Source organism: Brachyistius frenatus, unplaced genomic scaffold (genome assembly GCF_029030835.1).
Source record: "Brachyistius frenatus isolate BFR_SWC_R1_liver_20210118 unplaced genomic scaffold, ASM2903083v1 Contig_2, whole genome shotgun sequence".
Taxonomy (NCBI): Eukaryota; Metazoa; Chordata; class Actinopteri; family Embiotocidae; genus Brachyistius; species Brachyistius frenatus.
Window position 1 is genome coordinate 9916021 of NW_027210601.1, and position 20130 is coordinate 9936150.

The 20130-nt window shown below is 42.2% G+C and overlaps 1 protein-coding gene across 2 annotated transcripts in view; it reads left to right on the forward strand.

Annotated features, from left to right (window-relative positions):
- The first annotated feature begins 2023 nt into the window (after positions 1-2023).
- The window catches only part of rims3 (regulating synaptic membrane exocytosis 3), a 42739-nt gene continuing 24632 nt past the window's right edge, over positions 2024-20130 (forward strand). The window contains exons 1-2 of one of the 2 annotated variants that reach the window (XM_069698981.1): positions 2024-2213; positions 15757-16067. In XM_069698981.1, coding sequence (XP_069555082.1) covers positions 15803-16067 — 265 coding nt within the window. In that variant the 5' untranslated portion in view covers positions 2024-2213; positions 15757-15802. Of the gene's footprint in view, positions 2221-15756; positions 16068-20130 lie in introns of both variants that reach the window. The other variant, XM_069698973.1, reaches the window with a different exon arrangement.

Consider the following 20130-nt stretch of genomic DNA (forward strand, 5'->3'; position numbering starts at 1 on the left):
CTGTCTTGTTAATGCCCCATTCAGACTGTACGCTTTAGTCGTGTTTGCATGTTGGTGTTCTGAATGGGTCAGTCCTTTGAATTATGACTTCTGCCTGCAGCTATGAAAGACCCATCCTCCCTCGCTGTCAGTGTTTTTTTTTCTTATCACATGTGCACATTGTTCTCATTGCTATTACACATCCATCGTGGTCACTGCGTCAGCTGATGACAGCAACAGATGCTCCCACCACCAATTGAATCGCCTCTCTGCAGAATGCAAATGAAGTGATTCGGATTCCGAGCTGGTATAACTGCTCGATGGGGTCTGATTCTAGTCGACCCTCCTTACTGTTGCAACAGAGAATAAGGCTTAGTAATTGGAACAATGAATCCTGGGGTAGAATTGATTGTGTTGTGCCACAGCAGTTTGCCTATGGGAAACAGGGCATTGATTCAAGGCCTCTGATTTATGCCTGTTTGAGAGGCTAACTGCATGGATGACTGAGTGGCACATATTTCACCTAACATATTTACCTGGCTCCAGGTCTGGACCGGGGGCTTTGCTGCCGCAGGTCCTTATGGGTTCATATTAGGATCGGTGTGTCCTCCTAACGTACTAACAGTAAGAAAACACCTCAGTGAAGAGAACACACTTCAGTGAAGAGAATATACAGTGCATCCAGAAAGTATTCACAGCCCTTCACTTTTTCCACATTTTGTTATATTACAGCCTTATTCCAAAATGGATTAAATTCATTTTTTCCCCTCAACATTCTACACACAATACCCCATAATGACAATGTGAAATACATTTTTTTGAAAGTTTTGCAAATCTATTAAAAATCAAAAACGAAAAAAAAAAAAAAAAAAAAAAAATCACATGTACATAAGTATTCACAGCCTTTGCCATTACACTCAAAATTGTGCTCAGGTGCATCCTGTTTCCACTGATCATCCTTGAGATGTTTCTACAACTTGATTGGAGTCCACCTGTGGTAAATTCAGTTGATTGGACATGATTTGGAAAGACACACACCATCTATATATAAAGGTCCCACTGTTGACAGTGCATGTCAGAGCACAAACCAAGCCATGAAGTCCAAAGAATTGTCTGTAGACCTCCGAGACAGGATTGTATCGAGGCACAGATCTGGGGAAGGGTACAGAACAATGTCTGCAGCATTGAAGGTCCCAATGAGCACAGTGGCCTCCATCATCCGTAAATAGAAGAAGTTTGGAACCACCAGGACTCTTCCTAGAGTTGGCCGCCCGGGCCAAACTGAGCGATCGGGGGAGAAGGGCCTTAGTCAGGGAGGTGACCAAGAACCCGATGGTCACTCTGACAAAGGTCCAGCGTTGCTCTGTGAAGAGAGGAGAACCTTCCAGAAGGACAACCATCTCTGCAGCACGCCACCAAAAGACTGTGTTTTGCATGTTTTAGTGTATTTAAAATAAATTAAAGATACTTTTCAGTGAAAAGTCTGCTTATATTATTTTTCCGAGTTGCATCACTTTGATGTGCTGATGTTGTGCAGACTGAGTAAAAATAATGTCCCTTTGACTGTAACATTGTGATGATGACCTACCTGAAGCAAGTTTCAAGTGCACTTGTTGAGTCTTATGAAGCACATCTTTCCCATGAAGCTCTGAATCTAAATACTGCATCACCCAGACCATGATTGCTCTCAACTGTCTGGGTTTGAACAGAGTAATGTCACAAATTGGGACTTAAAATTCAATTCATAGTGGTTTGGATGGATAATATATATATATATATTTTTTTTATTTTCACCCTCCTGTGAAATGATCCAGTATACGAGATTTTTACTGTTGAAAACTGACTTGAACACCATTATTGTGAGTTTAACTTTAGGTTTTTGTCTGCAAAGTATTCTCCAACCTCTGCAAGGCTGGATTACAAACACGCTTTCCTAACATGGCCACATGTAGTCGCTGTGCAGTCCGCTCAAAGCAGCCAAGCCTCCTTGTAATCCCTCTCCTCTCCTCTCCTCTCCTCTCCTCTCACCACAGCAGCGCGTCTCTCACCGCGCCTTGGATGCCGTGTGACCAGCAGCAGCAGCACTGAGCGGAGAAACCGTCCAACAAGCCGCCTGTCCGCACGCCAGCACAGCAAAAACACAACCCAAACGATGACATTCTTACAGAAACGACAGGAGCAAACATTTATTTGACAACTTCCGAGCCCGCACCTTGCCTTCGCCGCTCCTTGCTGTAAGTGGTGAGTGCACTGATTTCTTTTTTTTTTTTTTTTTTTAATTTGCAGGGCTCAGTTTCTGCACAGGGCAATGATAGCGTCAATGGACTGACAGTCGGAATAATGCAATTAACAGCTTTGCAGGAGCATTGCTCAGACTGGCTGCAGTTACTTGAATTTGTTTTTTAATGTTTGAATATTTTGGAATAAATTGCCACCAGGTTAGATTAGCAACTGGGAAGACTTGGTTCGCTCGTTTACATTCTCATCTGACAGGCTAGCAATGCCAGGATGTACTTCCAGTTTACAGGTTCATGCCCCCTCTTGCTTCATTTAAGATCATTAACTGTTTAAAGGGATTGACATAGTCACATGAGATGGTATGGAGAAGATAATGCACATTAAAGCTGTAGTATAGAGAATGTGATGTGACCTAAATACCCGTTGATGTCACTTTCTGCCTATTTTCTGCTTTTATTTTTCCACCTTACGTTGTATTGTTTGGACATTTGAATATCATCTAAAGTTAAAGTTCTGGCATGTCAGAGGTCAACTGTTCACATCTGTTTGTGACCTGGGGAGGGTTGCATGGGCTCGAAAGCAGCTATGCACCACTGCCCCCTTTTTGATTATTGTTTGTTTAGGTGCATGTCACAGTTGGGATGGGGGGAGGGGGCGGGGGGGGGTGGTGGTGAATGAGGGAGGGAGAATAAGCATATTTTAAGGTGCTTGTGCTCTGCTAGCGCTCCAGTCAGGCCAAGTGCATGCTGAGGTGTGAGATTGTGTCAGATGGCCACACGCACACACATGTATGTACACATACACAGACGCAAACACAAACAACGTCCTGATCTCAGCTCAGACTGTGCTCCCCACCTGTGGATGGAAACACATGACACGGCTCCTCAGCCCCATGTGATTGTCTTTTCAGTCCTGCAATGAAAATATAAAGGTCTGAAAGCTGTTTGATATGTCTGATGTGTAATTGTCAGTGTTAGGCTCCGAGTGTGAAGCACAGCGTAAGTGCATTAACTCGCACTAAAGGAGTGGGCCTTTCTTGGCCCGTTTTAAGGAGAAAGAGAATAATTATCCATGTGCTTAACTCTTGAAATCCTTGCCTGACTCAGACTTGATCCTTTGAATAATCTACTGAGACAGAATTGAGACAGCAAAAGCTGAAAAGAAACTCAAGCTGGTGCTGTGGAAAAAGCGTGCCCCTATAGCCCCATTTGGACTTAACTCAAACATTGAAATGACATTTTCCACAAATTCTGTATTCTAAACCAGTAAAAAAAGAAAGATGAAAAAAATATCCTATTATCCTATTTTTCATCCTCACACAGCTGCCACATGTCTGTTTATGAAGTATTCATCCACTTTCATCACAGCTTTGCTCCACGTTCGGTTGGGTGTGGCGATCTAAGCGGCTTCGAGATTTGTGGCACATAAGTTAGGTACCAATTCAAAGCGTGCTTTTGTGAAATATTTTCTCGGATGAAATATATATGTGTGTGTGTGTGTGTGTGTGTGTGTGTGTGTGTGTGTGTGTGTGTGTGTGTGTGTGTGTGTGTGTGCGCTTGATTCTGAGTGGTGGAGAGAGATGCGTCACATAGTATCAGATAAGCTGGTTACTCCAAAGGCCAGCCCGACTGTTTTGCACTGTATCATCTTCCATCAAAGAGCTTCTGCTGACACACACACAGACACATACACGCACACACACGCACACGCACGCAGACACACAATTCTCAAAATTGATAGCTGGAAAGGGCAAAGGCAAAGTCCAGTGCTGTAGACACACACACACACACACACACACACACACACACACACACACACACACACACACACATATATATATATATATATATATATATATACACACACACACACACACACACACACACACACACACACACACACACACACACACACACACACACACACACACACACACACACACACACACACACACACACACACACACACACACACACACACACACACACACACACACACACACACACACACACACACACACACACACACACACACACACACACACACACACACACACACACACACACACACACACACACACACACACGCTCATAAATGCACTTTTATCACGTAGACACATCTCACCACGCTTAAAATCTGCAGCTGGTCCCGGTGCTCTTTGAAATGAAAATCAAATGAAAACAACCACGGGTCCGAGCAGACACTTACAACCGTAATGAACAGGCTCGGTGCATTTTCACATGTATTGTTGCACCGTATGTCGCTGCATGCTCTCGTGGACAACCATCTGTAAGGTGCAGTTCACGAGCCAACTTGTATGTATCATCAAAGAGGGTGGCTGTGATTGGCTGACAATGGATGGCTGCACGGTGTTGCGCCTCGCTTCCCACTTCAAACCAGACTTGCTAATGAGACACTTTTGTTTTGTATAGGATTATTTTGCACACTCACACAAAACCTCATCGAGAGGATGTTGACCGATACGGATGTGCGCATGCTGTGCTTGACCTATATTTCTGTCATGTTCAGTGCACAATGTCAGGAGATGGTCCAGTTGAATGTCAATGTACTTTTTTCCAGGAGATGCAACAACAGTTCCTAAAAAAAAAACTATTTCACTCAACACCTGATATGTTTGAGATTGCAGCTTGGTCGACAAAGGTGACCTCCATTATCAGCATGCTCATACTTGCTTCCTAATTTACAACCTTTAAAAGAGTTAAAGGTCTGCTGCACTTCCTGCAAAACGCCATTTCTAAAAATACCAAAATAGTGTTTTGAGTAAGTATTATTGTAATCCATTGATTTGTGCTATATATTTACAATAATAAGCCAACAGTTTGAAGACCGTTCACTTTCTTTCTCGAACTATTCTGAGGTATTTCTAGGTTTGGGCAATACAGATCAATATTATATTGATATTATGATATGGGACAAGAAATCGTCTAATATGTTGGACAATATTATGATGGGATTTGTCTTTTCATGGTTTTTAAGGCTGCATCACAGGAAAGTGATAACATTTTCAAGCTGTTCTATTATTTGCCTTTACCCACTCAGTCATTATGACCACATTACTAATGATTATTTATTAGAAATCCCATTGTGTAAATATTTTATGACTAATAGTCATTCCTACAATCTTGTTTCAATATCTATATTGAGGTATTTGGTCAAACGTTTTGTCAAGTCAGCTTTGGTCCATATCACTCTCTTCTTGATGCAGGTCCGTTAAATGTTTCTCAATGTGAACTGCAGGATTAGAAGAATTGAACCTGCTGCAAAGTTTCATGTGCAACAAATCTTCTGAGAGAAATTTGGCATCATAATTTATTTGTAAAGTGAATTTAGAAAGTATAATTGCAAATTATGATTTAAAATACTGACCCTGCAGAGTACGATTTCAATTTTAGATAATAATTAATGCCTTAAAGTACCGTAATACTGACTAACTAACATTCATTTGTACTCAGACACATCAGCACAACAAGCAGATGACGCAGGGCGACGCGTCAGCTGGGTGATAAGGGTGCTTACCACATAGGTGCAAATGTCCCAATCGAGTCCCCGGTTTGATTTGCGTGCAGACATACTTTTACTGGTTTTCATTTCCTGTCTATCTCTACTGTCACAGTACCAAAATGCCCCCCTCCGCCCCTCCTCCAAAAAAAAAGAAAAAAAAAAGCTCAAGACAAAGAAAAACAACCCTAGAAAGAGGTCAGGTATAAAAGGGAGTATGAATACAAATAGCCTAAAACCCTATGATAGAAGTCTTAAAAACATAAGCGAGGAGAGAGATAAATATATGACTCTTATCTTGTCCTCCCGCTGGATTTGACTACGTTCCAGTGCACACATCCCTTTGAGAGGTTTAGCAGTAAGTAAGACAGAGAGGTGTGCTCAGACTGACCCTGGCCGTGTCTCTACAGACCGATTGCAGCTCCCACCCGCCGCACCACACGGCCCGTGCAGCCTAAGCTCGGTGATTTGACATGGTAAGTGGGGTGAGATCTCGTGCGCTACTCCGCCCCGGTGCCTGCCACCAGTATTCCAGGTGGGATGGAGGGATGGAGGGGGTGGGGGGGGTGGTGGTGGTGGTGGTGGTGGCTGAGGGGTAGCGAGAGAGATGTCACTGACCACATTAGTCACCAGAAAAAGCGGGCCATGAGTCAGGAAAGCTCCTAGTCTCATCCATCACACCCCTCTTAACCCACTTTCCTTCCAGCCCAGCCACTGTGACTTTTTATTTTTCTATTTTCCGCTGGCTCTCCATCCCCTTGCTGCTGACAGAGTAACTTTGCCATCCTTCTTTTGATGCTGATGAAAAGGAGAAGAGGGCGCAAAGAGAATGGCTCAGTGCTGCACAGATTGCAGGTTGCGGCGAGAGATGAAGGCGAGAAGAGATTTAGGGTCAACATTTGTAGTGCAGCGAGGGAAAGAGTAAGGAAATAAACACTCTGTAAGCAAACAGCTTTTACAATAAATATAACGGTTAAAGGGAGTGTGTTTAGTCTGTGCCACTGCAGGGACATAAAGACGATAACATTGTGATATACACTGGTGTGTCTCATTTTCACACCCGAGTCCTATGGTGCTGTGCAGAGAGAAACCCTGTGAGCTGGTGAGACTTCTGTGGGGTGATAAGTGATGATATGAGAAAGGTCTCACTTCTCCAGAAGGCTGCTGGCTGAAATCTGGGTCGAGGTGTTTGATTCATTGCTGCGATGAAAACATAATATTGCCAGCGCGACAGGATTAGTCTGGAAAATGGGAGAAACTGGGAATAAAAACATTTGAAGGATTTCAGAGTCGGAATTTGATGGTTGTCAGTGACTTAGTGCATTTTGCAGTAAGACAGAAAGAAAAAACACCTTCCAAATATAATGATTTATCAATAATACAGTCCATTTACTTAGACATTTTGAATGCAGAACTTTTACTTGTAATGGAGTATTTAATTTAATCTTACTTTATTAATAGAGTATACTGTCAGAACAAACATTTGCAACTTAAAGTTTGTATTTATGTAAATTATGGCAAGCAAATTTTGGTTCTATTTATAGCGAGCACACAAATATGGATATTAGTATAACTGAATAGAATCTGTCCATGACTTATATTTTTAAATAAGAGTTCAAAAGTTTACATTTAATCTGCAAACTGTTTTGTAAAACACTTGGTAAAAAATATTAGCATTGCAAAATATTTGATTTTATGATTATAAATTATATGATTAAGATATTATGTTCTTAAATAATATGGTATAGTAGAGTAGAGTAAAGTGCACTTTCATTTAAAAAAGTATATGAGCATGTTATAACAGTTTGATTAACAAAGGTGGCATGCTAAAATATTACCTATTAAAGCTGTATCAAAATATTTGAATAATTTTCATTGAGATTTGAGTCAATTATATACAGAGGCTTTGGGAGGTTTTTTTTTTTTAGCCACAGAGAAAGCAAAATATTTGTTTTCTTAAATATGCCACATTAGCCATGACTGTTTTTTGTGCTCCTCAATCTAAGCGCTGTGCATGCTGGTAAACACAACCAGCAGCAGGTGAAGAGTTGCTGTGTCAGATGTGGAATCATTTATAAAGTTTTATTATTAAGACAAATGTTTTTGCCATAAAGTAATATCTGCCTTATTATGATAAGACAGTGTTATCCGTTTGTTGACATAACAGACGTGTCCATTTTAATTACAGTTTAGAGAACGTCAGACCTGCTAATTTGACTTGCAACTGTAGCTCTGATGGAGAAAATGTAAATCTTTGCTTCCCTGCCACGGCACATTTGACACGATTCAGGGCAGTTTGTGTAAACATGGTGTGACGGATTTAATTTATGTCTGCTGTCACAAGGTGATGTAGAGGGAGTGACTCGATGACTTGCCTCATTAGAGATTTTATTGGATAAAACTTTGATTGAGCCAATGGGAGAGGCAAAGTGAAAGCTTCTTATGAACTCCTTTTTTCTGTTCATTTCACGGCTGTTGGCGTTTGATTCAGATTTGTGTCTGTGTGCACCAGGCATAATATTGCTCTGCAAAGTGTGAAATGGGAAATTTGTGAATATTTGATGGTGCCGTGAATGTATGTGGTCAGTTAGTTTCTGACGCAGTAAGTGAGACTGAAGAAATCAAATCTGTCTCTGAGCTGAGTGTTTTACAGGAGATTTGGATGTTAATTCAAGTCCAACAGCCAAGATATCAGTGTCAGCACCCTCTGTCATTCAATATTTTGGCTCCGTCTTCTGCCACACTCTGGCACGTACATCCAGTACAGCATATGTGTGTTTGCACGACGCTGGGCTCCTCTGTGTGTGATTTTGTGTGTGATCCATTTGGCGCCCAGTCCTCCCACAGCCTGGCACTCTTACTCTTCTCTGTGTAGAGCTGTAAAACCAGCCTTCTGTTTTCTCGCCTTAAAAGACCCTTTATGATCTGAGAGATACAGTAACCCCCCCGCCCCCCAACACACACACACACACACACACACGCACACACACACACACACACACGCACGCACGCAGGCACGCACACACGCAGGCAGCACCAGGCCAAGCACAACGGCAGCAGGCGCCCGGCGACACATGCAGTATCATAACCTGGGAAGTCTCCATGGTAGCTTCAACGGGAAATGCATCACAGCTCCTGCCTGCCCTTGTGCACTGCCGCTGTGAATGTTCATTGTGCATTTCTTTTTTATCTGTCGCTATTCATTCACTCTTGCACACAATGCAAGACGCAAAAACATGTCTCGGACATAAAATGTAAAAAACAAATCTGTGATCAGGAGATGTTGTTATATAAATGCTGTTGATACAGTAAAGATACCCTGACCAGTTTAATCTTTTCAAACCTTTACATTAAATTACAAGTGCTGTGTCCTACAGTTGAAATTTTAACACCAATTATTGTACCTGGGAGAAATGAAGTAAGCACATCTCCTTAATAAAGTAAAATCTGTCATCCAGGACAGTCTTTATCAAATTAAAAGAGACACACAAGCTCCTCAAGGCTGAAACCTTACATTCAAACTGCAGTGGTGGAAGAAATGCTGACTTATTCTTTGGAGTTTAAAGGTCTATTGACATTTGACTGAAATCAAATGACCAGGCGAGCATTCCTGATTGATAGATCGCCACCCCTCCCCTCCACGGTTAATTTTGTTGTGATTCAGCTCTGTTTACTCTCTACTGTCCCATGAGGGAAATTCAGCTTGCCGCAGCCAAAAGCACTTGGCAAAGATGCATCACTACAAAGTGATCCGACAGCTAATACAAAAAACATAAAAAAACAAAACAAAACAAAAAACAATCAGAAAGACTTACAATAGTAAAAGAAATATGGCAGATGTAATAGGAATAAACAAAATAATACATTAAATTGATGAATGACAACGAGTCAAAACACCATACAATGTTTACCTCTAATTCGATGTATGCAAGTCACCTTGGCTTCAGATTGTTTTCTGATAAACCACTCAGACCTACAGTAAATCCTTATCATCTACTGGGCTGCTAAATTGTAGGTTAATTAACTGGCCAGCAGTGGCAGTGTGGTCTGCATGCTAGAGAGCAACCTCAAAGAGACCATTAATGGATCGCTCAGCCATATCTAATTACAAGGTTGTGGCGCTTGTGTTTATGAGTGAAACTGAAAAGAGAGATCAGGTTTTCAGTGGTTCCGAGCTGAATTTCTCAGACTGCAGACAGTTTGGTTGAGCCCGATGTTAGTTGGTCTTGTACACTGTTGTCTGAAAGTTGGTGTAATTTTAAACCGGCGGTGACTCCAAACATTCAAGGTTTGTGTCATTTAGGGAGAATTTATGGTTGCATTCAGTTTTTTTTTTCCAATTTAATGTGTGAAATAATAAAATCTACCAAAAAGTTGTGAATTGTTAAACAAATGCTTCAACATTTTAGAGCTGTACTTCTTCCTCTCCTTTTGAAAGTTTAATGAGAGGATCAATACCACTGTCTTTATCTGTTTGTTGAAAATATAAAGCTACAATTAGCTGCCAGATATCTTAGAACAGAGAGTGGAAACGGGGGGGCGGGGGCAGCTAGAGTGGCTCTGGACGAAGTTAAAAATAATCCACCAATACCTACCTTTAAGGCTTAGTACTTGTTAAATAACAACCAAACCGAGTTGCAAATGTGTGTCTTTTTCCGTGTGTTTGTAGAGGCTAGCATGTGGAGGCAACTCCATCTTTTGTTTTATCATATTGAACCCAAGTATCTTTTTCTTTCAATTTCTTTCCACGTCCCAAATCTGGATCCTGCTCGCTTTCAAACACAAACACTCATCCAATTTAAGAAGCCATAGTCTTACGCGGGAGGGGTCGTGTGGGGTTGAGACGGGCTGCGTCGAGGTGTGGAGGAGGAGCTGAGAGCCACCAGAACGGGTGGAGGGAGCGGTTTGCTGATGGTAGGAGAAATAAATGAGCTCTGTGATGAGAAGTTAGAGAGCACAGAGACATATGGGGAGGGAGCTGTCTGGCACAGAGATGAAGATGGATGGGCTGCAGGTCTGCCTGTAGGTCCTGCAAAACACTGTATGGGGACAGGTGCATGGTGCCGTGTTCAGCGGTGACACTGTAGATATTAAAGGTTAAAAGACTCGGAGAACGCAGAGTGGGTTTGGTGATTTGGTGAAACTGCAGCACAACAGGCCAAATGGTCCTGAAATGGGCTGTGATAGTTATAATTATCCATGTTGCACCTCCAGGATTTCATTGTTGTCCAGAACGGACAAACCGAACATTGGTTCGAAAGAGGTCCTTTCACGAGTTTTGCAGCCGCTGTGGATTCTCTTTCATGTTGAGATGTGGAGGGGTACTCGGTTGGTCTGACCTGACTGCTTGATGGCACTAAATCCGCTACACTCCCCTTTTCAGAAAACAGGAAGGTTAGAAACTCTTAGCCTGGTTTTACCAGACCCAAATTCACTGGCCACACCCCATAAGTATTTTCCCCCCCGGTCGCTGCATCCTAATGGGCTTAGACCTCAGGTTTATTTTGAAACTATTGGCACAGCCTTTAACCAATTGGCATTGACCAACACATGTGGCAAAACTCTACAGCTGCAACTATAAAAAAAACAACCAAACACTTCATTGCAATGTCATCGCACTTAACTACTGACAGTGGTCACTAATTGGTCCGCCCCTCCGAGTGGCTGTGCTACGTTAATGCGAACAGGTTTTTCAGACTAAAACTGAAGCCGATGAAGAAAAAGTCAGACATTCTGTATTTATCCAAATGCAAATCATGACTTTCCCAAAGAAGCATGCAACTTTTGATTAAACAACCAATGCTGTCGCACATCTGGTGAGGACAGGGAGTATATTTTGGAAAAAGCGTTCTCTTACCAAGAGTGAGATGAGACGATCGATAGTACTCTGATATCTGTAAAGTATTTATGAAGCTGGAGCCAGATGTTTAGCTACCCTAGACTGAAAACTGTTCACCGACATCTGTCTGGCAGCACCAAAAAAACAAATTTGTTTTCTTCTTTTCACATTTTCATTTTATTGAACAGAGGACATTATTTAGACGGACAGGAAATCAAAAGAGAGAGAGAGAGAGAGAGAGAGAGAGAGAGGGACGTGTGGTATGAAACGAAAGTATGCGATTTGAAAAGAACTGCGGGGGTAGGAGTTGGCTTGGTTGCTGGGCAACCACTGGACACAACCAGAAGTCCCGCTGGTCGGGTTTTGTTGCCTGTGGACCGAGACGGGTTCAGTGTCTCTGCAGCTCCCAGTGTTTGGGCAGTGCTAAGCTAAGCTAAGTCCTGTTCCTTCACTGGATCACTCTCGCACACAGAAACAGTGAAGCCTTTTCTCTGTGGATATGAAACCAACATCGTTACCATTGTCAATTGTCAGTGCAGATGTCCCCCGGGCAAAACGTACATATACAGGACACTATGGGCCTGATTCACTAAGATCTCAAATAAAGGGTATTCAATTGCGTGTATTTTCCAAAGGTTTGCACATTTATTTCGCACCCGTTTTGCGAGTGATTTATTAAGAGTATTTGCGTCACTGATATCAGGTGCAAATCGCTGTATTGAAATGAGGGTTTCAGTGTGTTAAAGTGATCCCAGCAATGGAAAACAGAGCGACCGCAAAAAGAAAAGGAAATCTGATCCCATTGAAATTAAGAAATATAAAAATAACAAGAACAAAACGCTATGTAGGAGATTATCAGCAAGGAAGTCAATACTGTGGGAAAAAGAAAAAAAGAAAAAAAAACAGCATAATAATAAAACGCTGGCAATAAATAAAACCGGAGGGACGGTGACATGCTTCTATCAAACACCGATCAAAAGGTGCAGCTCTTTCTGTGATGAGCAGGTGACTTTTCATTCAGGGCCTCGCGAGTGCTCGGGGACCTTTTGTACCTGCGAAGTCTGCTGGACACATTCAGGACCCCGGGACAGCACACCTGAATAACACAGCGATACGCTGGAATGACCCAGAGGCAGGAAAATGCTGAGTCGTAAGGAGTTTTTTTTAATTGCTGGTATTCCGCGTCCCCTCCTTGTTGTTGTGTAAATCATCATTAAGTTCATTGAATAACTCAGAAATGTCATCGCTGGACAAACGATATGTCATTTCTTTACCACAAACATCTCAGAAATGTTTAAACGCTTGGAAAACCTTGCTCTCGACATATTCTTTGGTTTCTCTTGCGTCTCACCACAGTAAGAGCAGCCGTCTCTCCAGATTTGCGCACCTGATTAACAGTCGTACTAAAATTCGCACGCAATCACTTCTCCGTTAGGAGAAAAGGAGGAATGGATGCATGTCTCGGTTATTGTCGGTATCAGTGTCATATCTTCCTCTCTCTCCTCCTCCTCCTGCTTTCACTCTGTAATTTGCTCAAAGATGAGGCCACAGCTCGCCCCCTCCCCCCGTCCGCCAGGGAGGCGTGTGCATGGGTTGGAATAGAAAAGAGGGAGAGTGGGGAGGAGAGGGAAACAGAAGAGAGGAAAATCAGGTCGTACAGTATATGCTCACCTTGATTTCTGCTTTCTTGCCTCTACTTCCCCTCCCTCCCTCGCTCTTTCCTCTCGGTACCCTTTCCAGTCGTAACAAATGTCACTGCCACAGCTTTTTACAGTACAAAGCATGCAGCTTTCCTCCTTCTCGACTTGGTATCATGAGTTTTATTGCAAAATGCCACAATCTGACCTTCGCTACATCTTTTCATTGTTTTTTAATAGCTCCCACTTGTGCCACTCAGGTATTGATAAATGCCGGTCAGCAAAGTTCTCTGGGCTGTAAGCATCATGTTTGTGGTGGTGCGACAGAGGCGAGTTGTGATGATGATTTGCGGGGACATCTGAAGCACAGTGCATTTTCATTTGAGTCTTCTGTACCAAAGAGGTTTAAGGGCAAATTGGTTGTGCTGCATATGTATTATTTATGATTTCCAGAGATGTTGGAGTAGCATAAAGCATTCGTGCACCGTTCCCCGCGATCACGGCTGAGTATGTAAAATTGATATCTTATAGCCACGCAAGTGAGACAACTCCATGGAAATTTAAGTCGGTTGTTTGGTAACAGCTGTTGGATGGACTACTGACAAATTTCGTACTGACAATTGTGGTCCTCAGATGATGAATTCTTGCGATGATGACGATCCACTACATTTTTCTCGAGCACCACACTGAGGTTTACATTTGTGGTTGTAGGTGAAAAGTCTCAACAATTACTGGACGAATTGGCATGGAATCGAATGATCACGGTCATCATCCCAACGGGATGGATTTTCATAACTTTCCCTAACAGAAAAAAAACACATGAATTTCACACGTGGAAAAACTCATGCGAGTTAGGGTTAGGGTTATGTGTCTCATGAGGTAAACTTGGGAAATGTGTTTTTTCTGTAAGGGTTCCTATCTTGTAACTTTTCTTATGACACCATCATTAAGTCCAAATTTGAATCTGTCCAAACATTTTGTTTATGTCCAAATGCTTGAAAAACTAGGGGCATTCTCGTTAGTGTCACTTGTACTCATGCTAAGAATAATTAGCAAATGATGGCATGCTAATTTGAGGTGGCCAACACGCTAAACATTATACATGGTAAATATTAACATATCAGCTTGTTAGCATGCTGACAATGTTGCTCAAAGATCTAGTGACATGATCTTGCGTTAGTCTATTAGAGCATATGAACCACCCAGGCTGTAAATGTAACATCATCTACATTTTGCAAGGCCCTTATTAAATTGGCTGCGAGACAGCAGCAAACACCGCTTTCTGTGGAAAAAGAAAATAGTAGGTGACAAAAAAAAATAAAAATATATATAACAGTTGGTGCAAATATTAAAAAGTTACAGTATATGGGAGAGGAGCAGGGAATAAAAAGAAATATTAAAGAGGAGTGTAGAGGCCACTTTGCATCTGCGTATTTGATATACCCTGAGGCTGTCAGTTTAGCCTCAAAATATGGGTGACGGCACTGTTGGTTGCCGCTTGGTGTGAACAGAGTGCAACACAGTGATGCACATGGAGCGGGGGGAGCAATAACTTTTTTGAGCAAGTATTCGGAGTTACATCGCATGGTCAACATTGAACGCCTGTGTTATACACATTTTTGGGACCACTGGTACATGCACATTTGCGTTTTCACCGTGGACTTGACTCTGGAAATTGACAACAGAGACCACTTTTTGCTCACACCGCTTAAAACAATGAAATATATATTGTGTATTTCTGCAAACACATAGCTGCTGTGGCCATTAGTTAGTCTGGATATTTGGCGAGCGTGTGTACACACACACACACACACACACACACACACACACACACACACACACACACACACACACACTGGTCCTCTACCAGGATTCAGCCAGCCAATGATGACTGAAGCTGCAGAGTTTATCATCTGTCACCGTTTTAAGGTCAGACAAAAACTAAGATTATAAAAAACACACAAGACAAATACCAGCAGACAGGGTCACCCCTCAACAGCAGGACAGCCCTGACATTTGTGTGTGTGTGCGTGTGTGTGTGTGTGTGTGTATGTGTGTGTGTGCGTGTGTGTGTGTGTTTGTGCGTGGGTGCGTGCGTGCGTGTGTGTGTGTGGGGACGCAGGTATATCTTACCTCACTTGAACAGTCTGCTGCCATCTGCACTGTCCTCGCCTGCTGACCTTTGTGTTCTTTATTTTCTCAGATTACAAAACTATTAAAAAAAAAAACCCAAAACAACAAAAAAACACTTTTTACTTTTTCACTTGTCTTTTATACTTTCGGAAGTCATTTCTGCTGCCTCTGCAATAAGTGTAGGATTTGATTGAAAACCAAACTGTCGTCGAAATTTAAACTAGGCGTCCTTCAGCCCCGGGGAGCTGCTGCAGCTGTAAGACAAGCTATTTCACTGTATTCTATCTGACACACAGCACATCAAGATGTTCTTTTATTTGACCTGTTCTGCCCCACCTTCAACCTGCTGTCTGTATTTCCGCCTTGACCTTATTTGCTTTCTCTCGTCCTCTCCCGTCTTTCTTTCCCAAGCCCTGCTCCAACTTTCCGCCCATTGGCCCTCCAGTCCAGCGGGACCATGATGCTCAGCAGCTCCGTGGAGGTGCCCAGCCCGGGCGGCATGAGTGTCCTTAGCGGGCTGAGCGCGGCGGCCCGGAACGTGGTGCGCTCCTCCAGCATCTCGGGGGCCATGTACAGCCTGGAGAAAAGTCCCGGCAGCGGCGGCCCGGACTCTTCGTCGTTGGCTGGAAACAAGAAGCGGCGCTCCAGTTTGGGTGCCAAGATGGTGGCCATTGTGGGGTTGTCGCAGTGGAGCAAGAGCACACAGCAGCTCAACCATCAGGGTCAGTTTGCAGTCTGAACTACTTCTACTGAATGCAAGCGCCTCAGAATAAGTTTCTCTCTTCTGTCTATCCTTTTTTGCCATTTCATTGTGGTAAATGCAACTTTATGCTCCCTGTGCAACTCTCTTTTTTACTTTTGCCCTTACTTCCCTTCTTCTCACCCTCCTTGTCCTTCCATTATTTTTCTCTTCAGTCGTTCTGCCCTTGGTCTCTCTCATTTTTGGTTTATTTAATCAGTATAAAGTTTGAAGTTACCAGTGTATGTTTAAATTTGGGTTTGGATTTCAAACTGCAAGCCGTCTTCAGTCCCAAATATAGACAGAATTTTTAATAAGTAAGAAATATATAAACCATCACCCTCCCAGCTTGACGTTAACATTACATACTGTAATATTCAGTACCGTCCTGCAGTTGTTAAAATGATACCGGTGTAACGGAACAATGGTTATTTTAGTGTCTGCACAATAACATAAGTATAATCCACTCCAAACGGTATTTGGTGGTGCACTGCCTTAATTGACATACCTTTAATATCTTATTCAACAAGCTCTAAGTGGTTTCATCTTTTGTTGTATTATCATTGTAATGAGTCCTTTTTAAAAGGCTCAAGCACTGTTGCGAGCATCATTGTGCGTAGAACTCTGAAGTGAGTGCGCAGCAGTAGCAGCAAGCTTGCATGGTGGCTGTATAGCTGTGATAGTGGCTCTATGTTGTAATATGTCTCCCGTGGCGTCTAATTACAGAGCCTGTGCAGCTGCAACAAAAGTGTTTCTCAGTTTGTGCCTCGGTAGCGAACACAAACCCACTCATTCCTGGTGGAAGACAGGAAAAACATGTCACGCACTGAGACTTGGTAAAGGCTGAGCGGCAGGACGAGGAGAGGCAGGCGATGCGACTCATTCCAATGCAGTTAGATATTTTCTTCACTGTCGTGTCTGTCAATAGAAAACACGTTGTTCGTCTCCTCAGATCCTCTTAGCACATTCTGTTTCTCCTTCCAGTACATTGAACTGGTACCGTTACAGAATAGTGCGTGTCCATGTCTGCATGTGTCCTCCTGCTTGCCTGCTCACTTTCTGCTGGTACAGTGTGTGCATCTAATGCACTGTTTAGTCGTAATTCACGATTGGATTCTGCATTGTGTAGCAAGCTGGGTATCAATTAAACATTTTTAATTCCTATACCATATCTTTCTGTACCACTGCTTGAATTAGTAGTAATTTTTTTCTGAAAGTATTTTTTAAGCAAAAATGTTAAAAGTACTTGTCGCTTCTCAATTTGGAATATTTGCTGTTTTCATATTTTTTTTTTAGTGTGAACTTTTGGACAGTTAGTCAGACAAAACAGGCAATTTGAAGATTTCATCATGGCCTCAGGGAACTTTTGATGGATAGAAATTTTTAAACCAGTGGTTCTCAACAGGTGGATGGCAACCAAAAAGTCGGTCGCAGATGTACACATGAAAAAGAAATAAAAAGTTGAGGGAAAAAAAGTCATCTAATGAATTTCTTCAGTAATGACCAAGTGGGCTCTCATTTGAGCATTTGTAAACAGAGTTAGGATTAGATAAGACTTTTAATTACATACAGTATTTCTTAATTGTTTGAAAATCAAATACTGCTTTCAGTGAAATCATTTTAATGGCTCAAAAATGTGGATTCCAAATTCATGACTAAGGAAAAATGTGGGTCCTGAGGCTAGACCAGTTGAGAACCACTTTAAAAAAAATTATTAATCAAATGAATTGAGAAAATTATTGTTAAGCAAGCTTCATCAAAATGAAACTAATTGTTAGTTGCAGTCCAAGACTTACCTCCTTCAGATGAGTAAAAACAGCAATAAAATCAAATCTAGATGATGAATCCCTATCATATTACAAAACAAATTAGCATAAGGAGATAACATAATGAATATGAATATATTGCATCATCAATAAAATCACAAAGTCAAACATGAAGGTAGTATCATCATTCTAAATAGGATACACTGAATTTCCCATAAACTATAATTTTACCTTATTTTTATTTTAAGAAACACATTTTGTTCAATGTTTAGAAACTATATGGCGGGATTTCATACTTAGTCAGCAAAGGTAGCTCTTTCCTCCTTTCAATTAAATATACATACATCATTTCAATCCCTTTGGTACACTTCTGCAATGACCAGGCAGGTTCGCTTTTGTCTCTTAAATGTCTGCAGTGACAGTTTACTTCATACATGTTGTGGTACCATCTCTGAAACAGTCATTGTAAAAGCAGACGTGTTGCATATAGAGGAACACACAATTATTCATACATGCATTCGCCTAAATAAATGTGTTATTATCCTGTATCATTACCTGTTTTTGGAAGCTATCAGCTTCAGATGGCTGTTGTGCCTGTACTCAATACAGACACACATGCACGCACACACACACACACACACACACACACACACACACACACACACACACACACACACACACACACACACACACACACACACACACACACACACACACACACACAAAGAGTTTGCTGCACTCAGGCACAGCTGACACTTGTCTGACGCAGGGAGAGCTGTCGATATTTTCACCACAGGGGCTTTCGTGTCTCTGTGTTTGTGGTGATGAGGAGAGCACAACGAAGGGGAAAGTGTAGATGAGAAGGATAGGAGGGGCTGAGGATGTGGAGAAGAGGAAGGGGAGACGAGGGGTGTGTCTAAATTTAGATGTTCTCAGCTGCCAGAAGAACACGTCGCGCCGGGAACAAAATGACAGTATCATGCACGGCTCCCTCTTCTTCCATCCGAAGCACATCTCACCGTGTTCAAAGGAGTCTTCTCCCAGTGCTGGCAACAGGTTCTTAGATGAATTTCCACAGTTTACCTCTGATGAGTCCAACTTCAGTACGAGATAGAAATAAAATAATCTGTAATCAGCTGATTGACCCAATTCGATAAAGCAGAGTGGCTGATGCGTTACATCTTCTTAACAACAAACCTTTAGCAGCTGAACTGAAAAACAATCTTGTGTAATACAGTTTGTCAAGGCAGGTGGGTCACACTTAGTGGGTAAATTGGTTACATTTGCTGACAGAAGCATGCAGAGGGACATCATTTGTGGACACAGTGGTCATTGAAAGCAGCATCCGTGCTGTATAGATTTTAAATTTGGAAAAAAAAGGGAGCACTTATGTTGGATTGCGGCTCATTATTGGCAGAAACCCTGAGTATCGTAAACAGTCTGATCAGTCCATCTGTGCGCTAAATATCCAGAGGTACACTCAGACAGTCAACGTTCCAATCGATTTAATTGTAAATTGAATCACTGTCCTGGTCATTTACGTAAAATTAATTCAAAGATGTTATGTCATCGCACTACTGCTAGGAAGCAGCTTATTTCTTACAACGTTACTCGATTGAGACTGGAAACCCGTCGATGGAGAAAAACAAGGTTGTTTACTCAATGACCCAGTGAGGCAACAATGGGTTACCCCGATCTGTTCCTACCTTGTAATTTACACAAGCTGGATGGCAAAATTAGGTGCATATAATGGACACATAAAGATATACATGACCCACACAGAATAAGAGACTGAGAGACAAACAGAGCGGCAGGTAAACATTCCTTCCCGCTTGGTCGGGTTCGATTAGGGTTCCTTCTCTTCCTTCCTGGCAGTCATTGATGACCTTGTCTGGTCAGCTGTCGGTGCTCCATGTTCCCAGTGACACATGCATTGCTTGGCCGACTGGGTGCGCCGGTCAGGCTGCCGGTCCTCTCCTCTGCTCGGTTGACCAGATGATAACAAAGAAGCCACAGGTTGATGTGGTTCAGAGAGAAGATGGAAGTGGACATGAAGGAAATTGGGACTTTGGAGGCAGGAACAGGAAAAAGAAATGGAAATAATGTTCCACAACAAGCGACAAACTGACCATATCTTCATTTATTGATTGATACCTGATATTTCTGACTGACTTGCTGTTGCATTATGCGGTGTAAGTGAACCTTGAGGGAGAAACACAGACCTAAAGCATTCCACAAAATCTATTCAACACAAGACACTCACTGTTTTGGATGTATTTT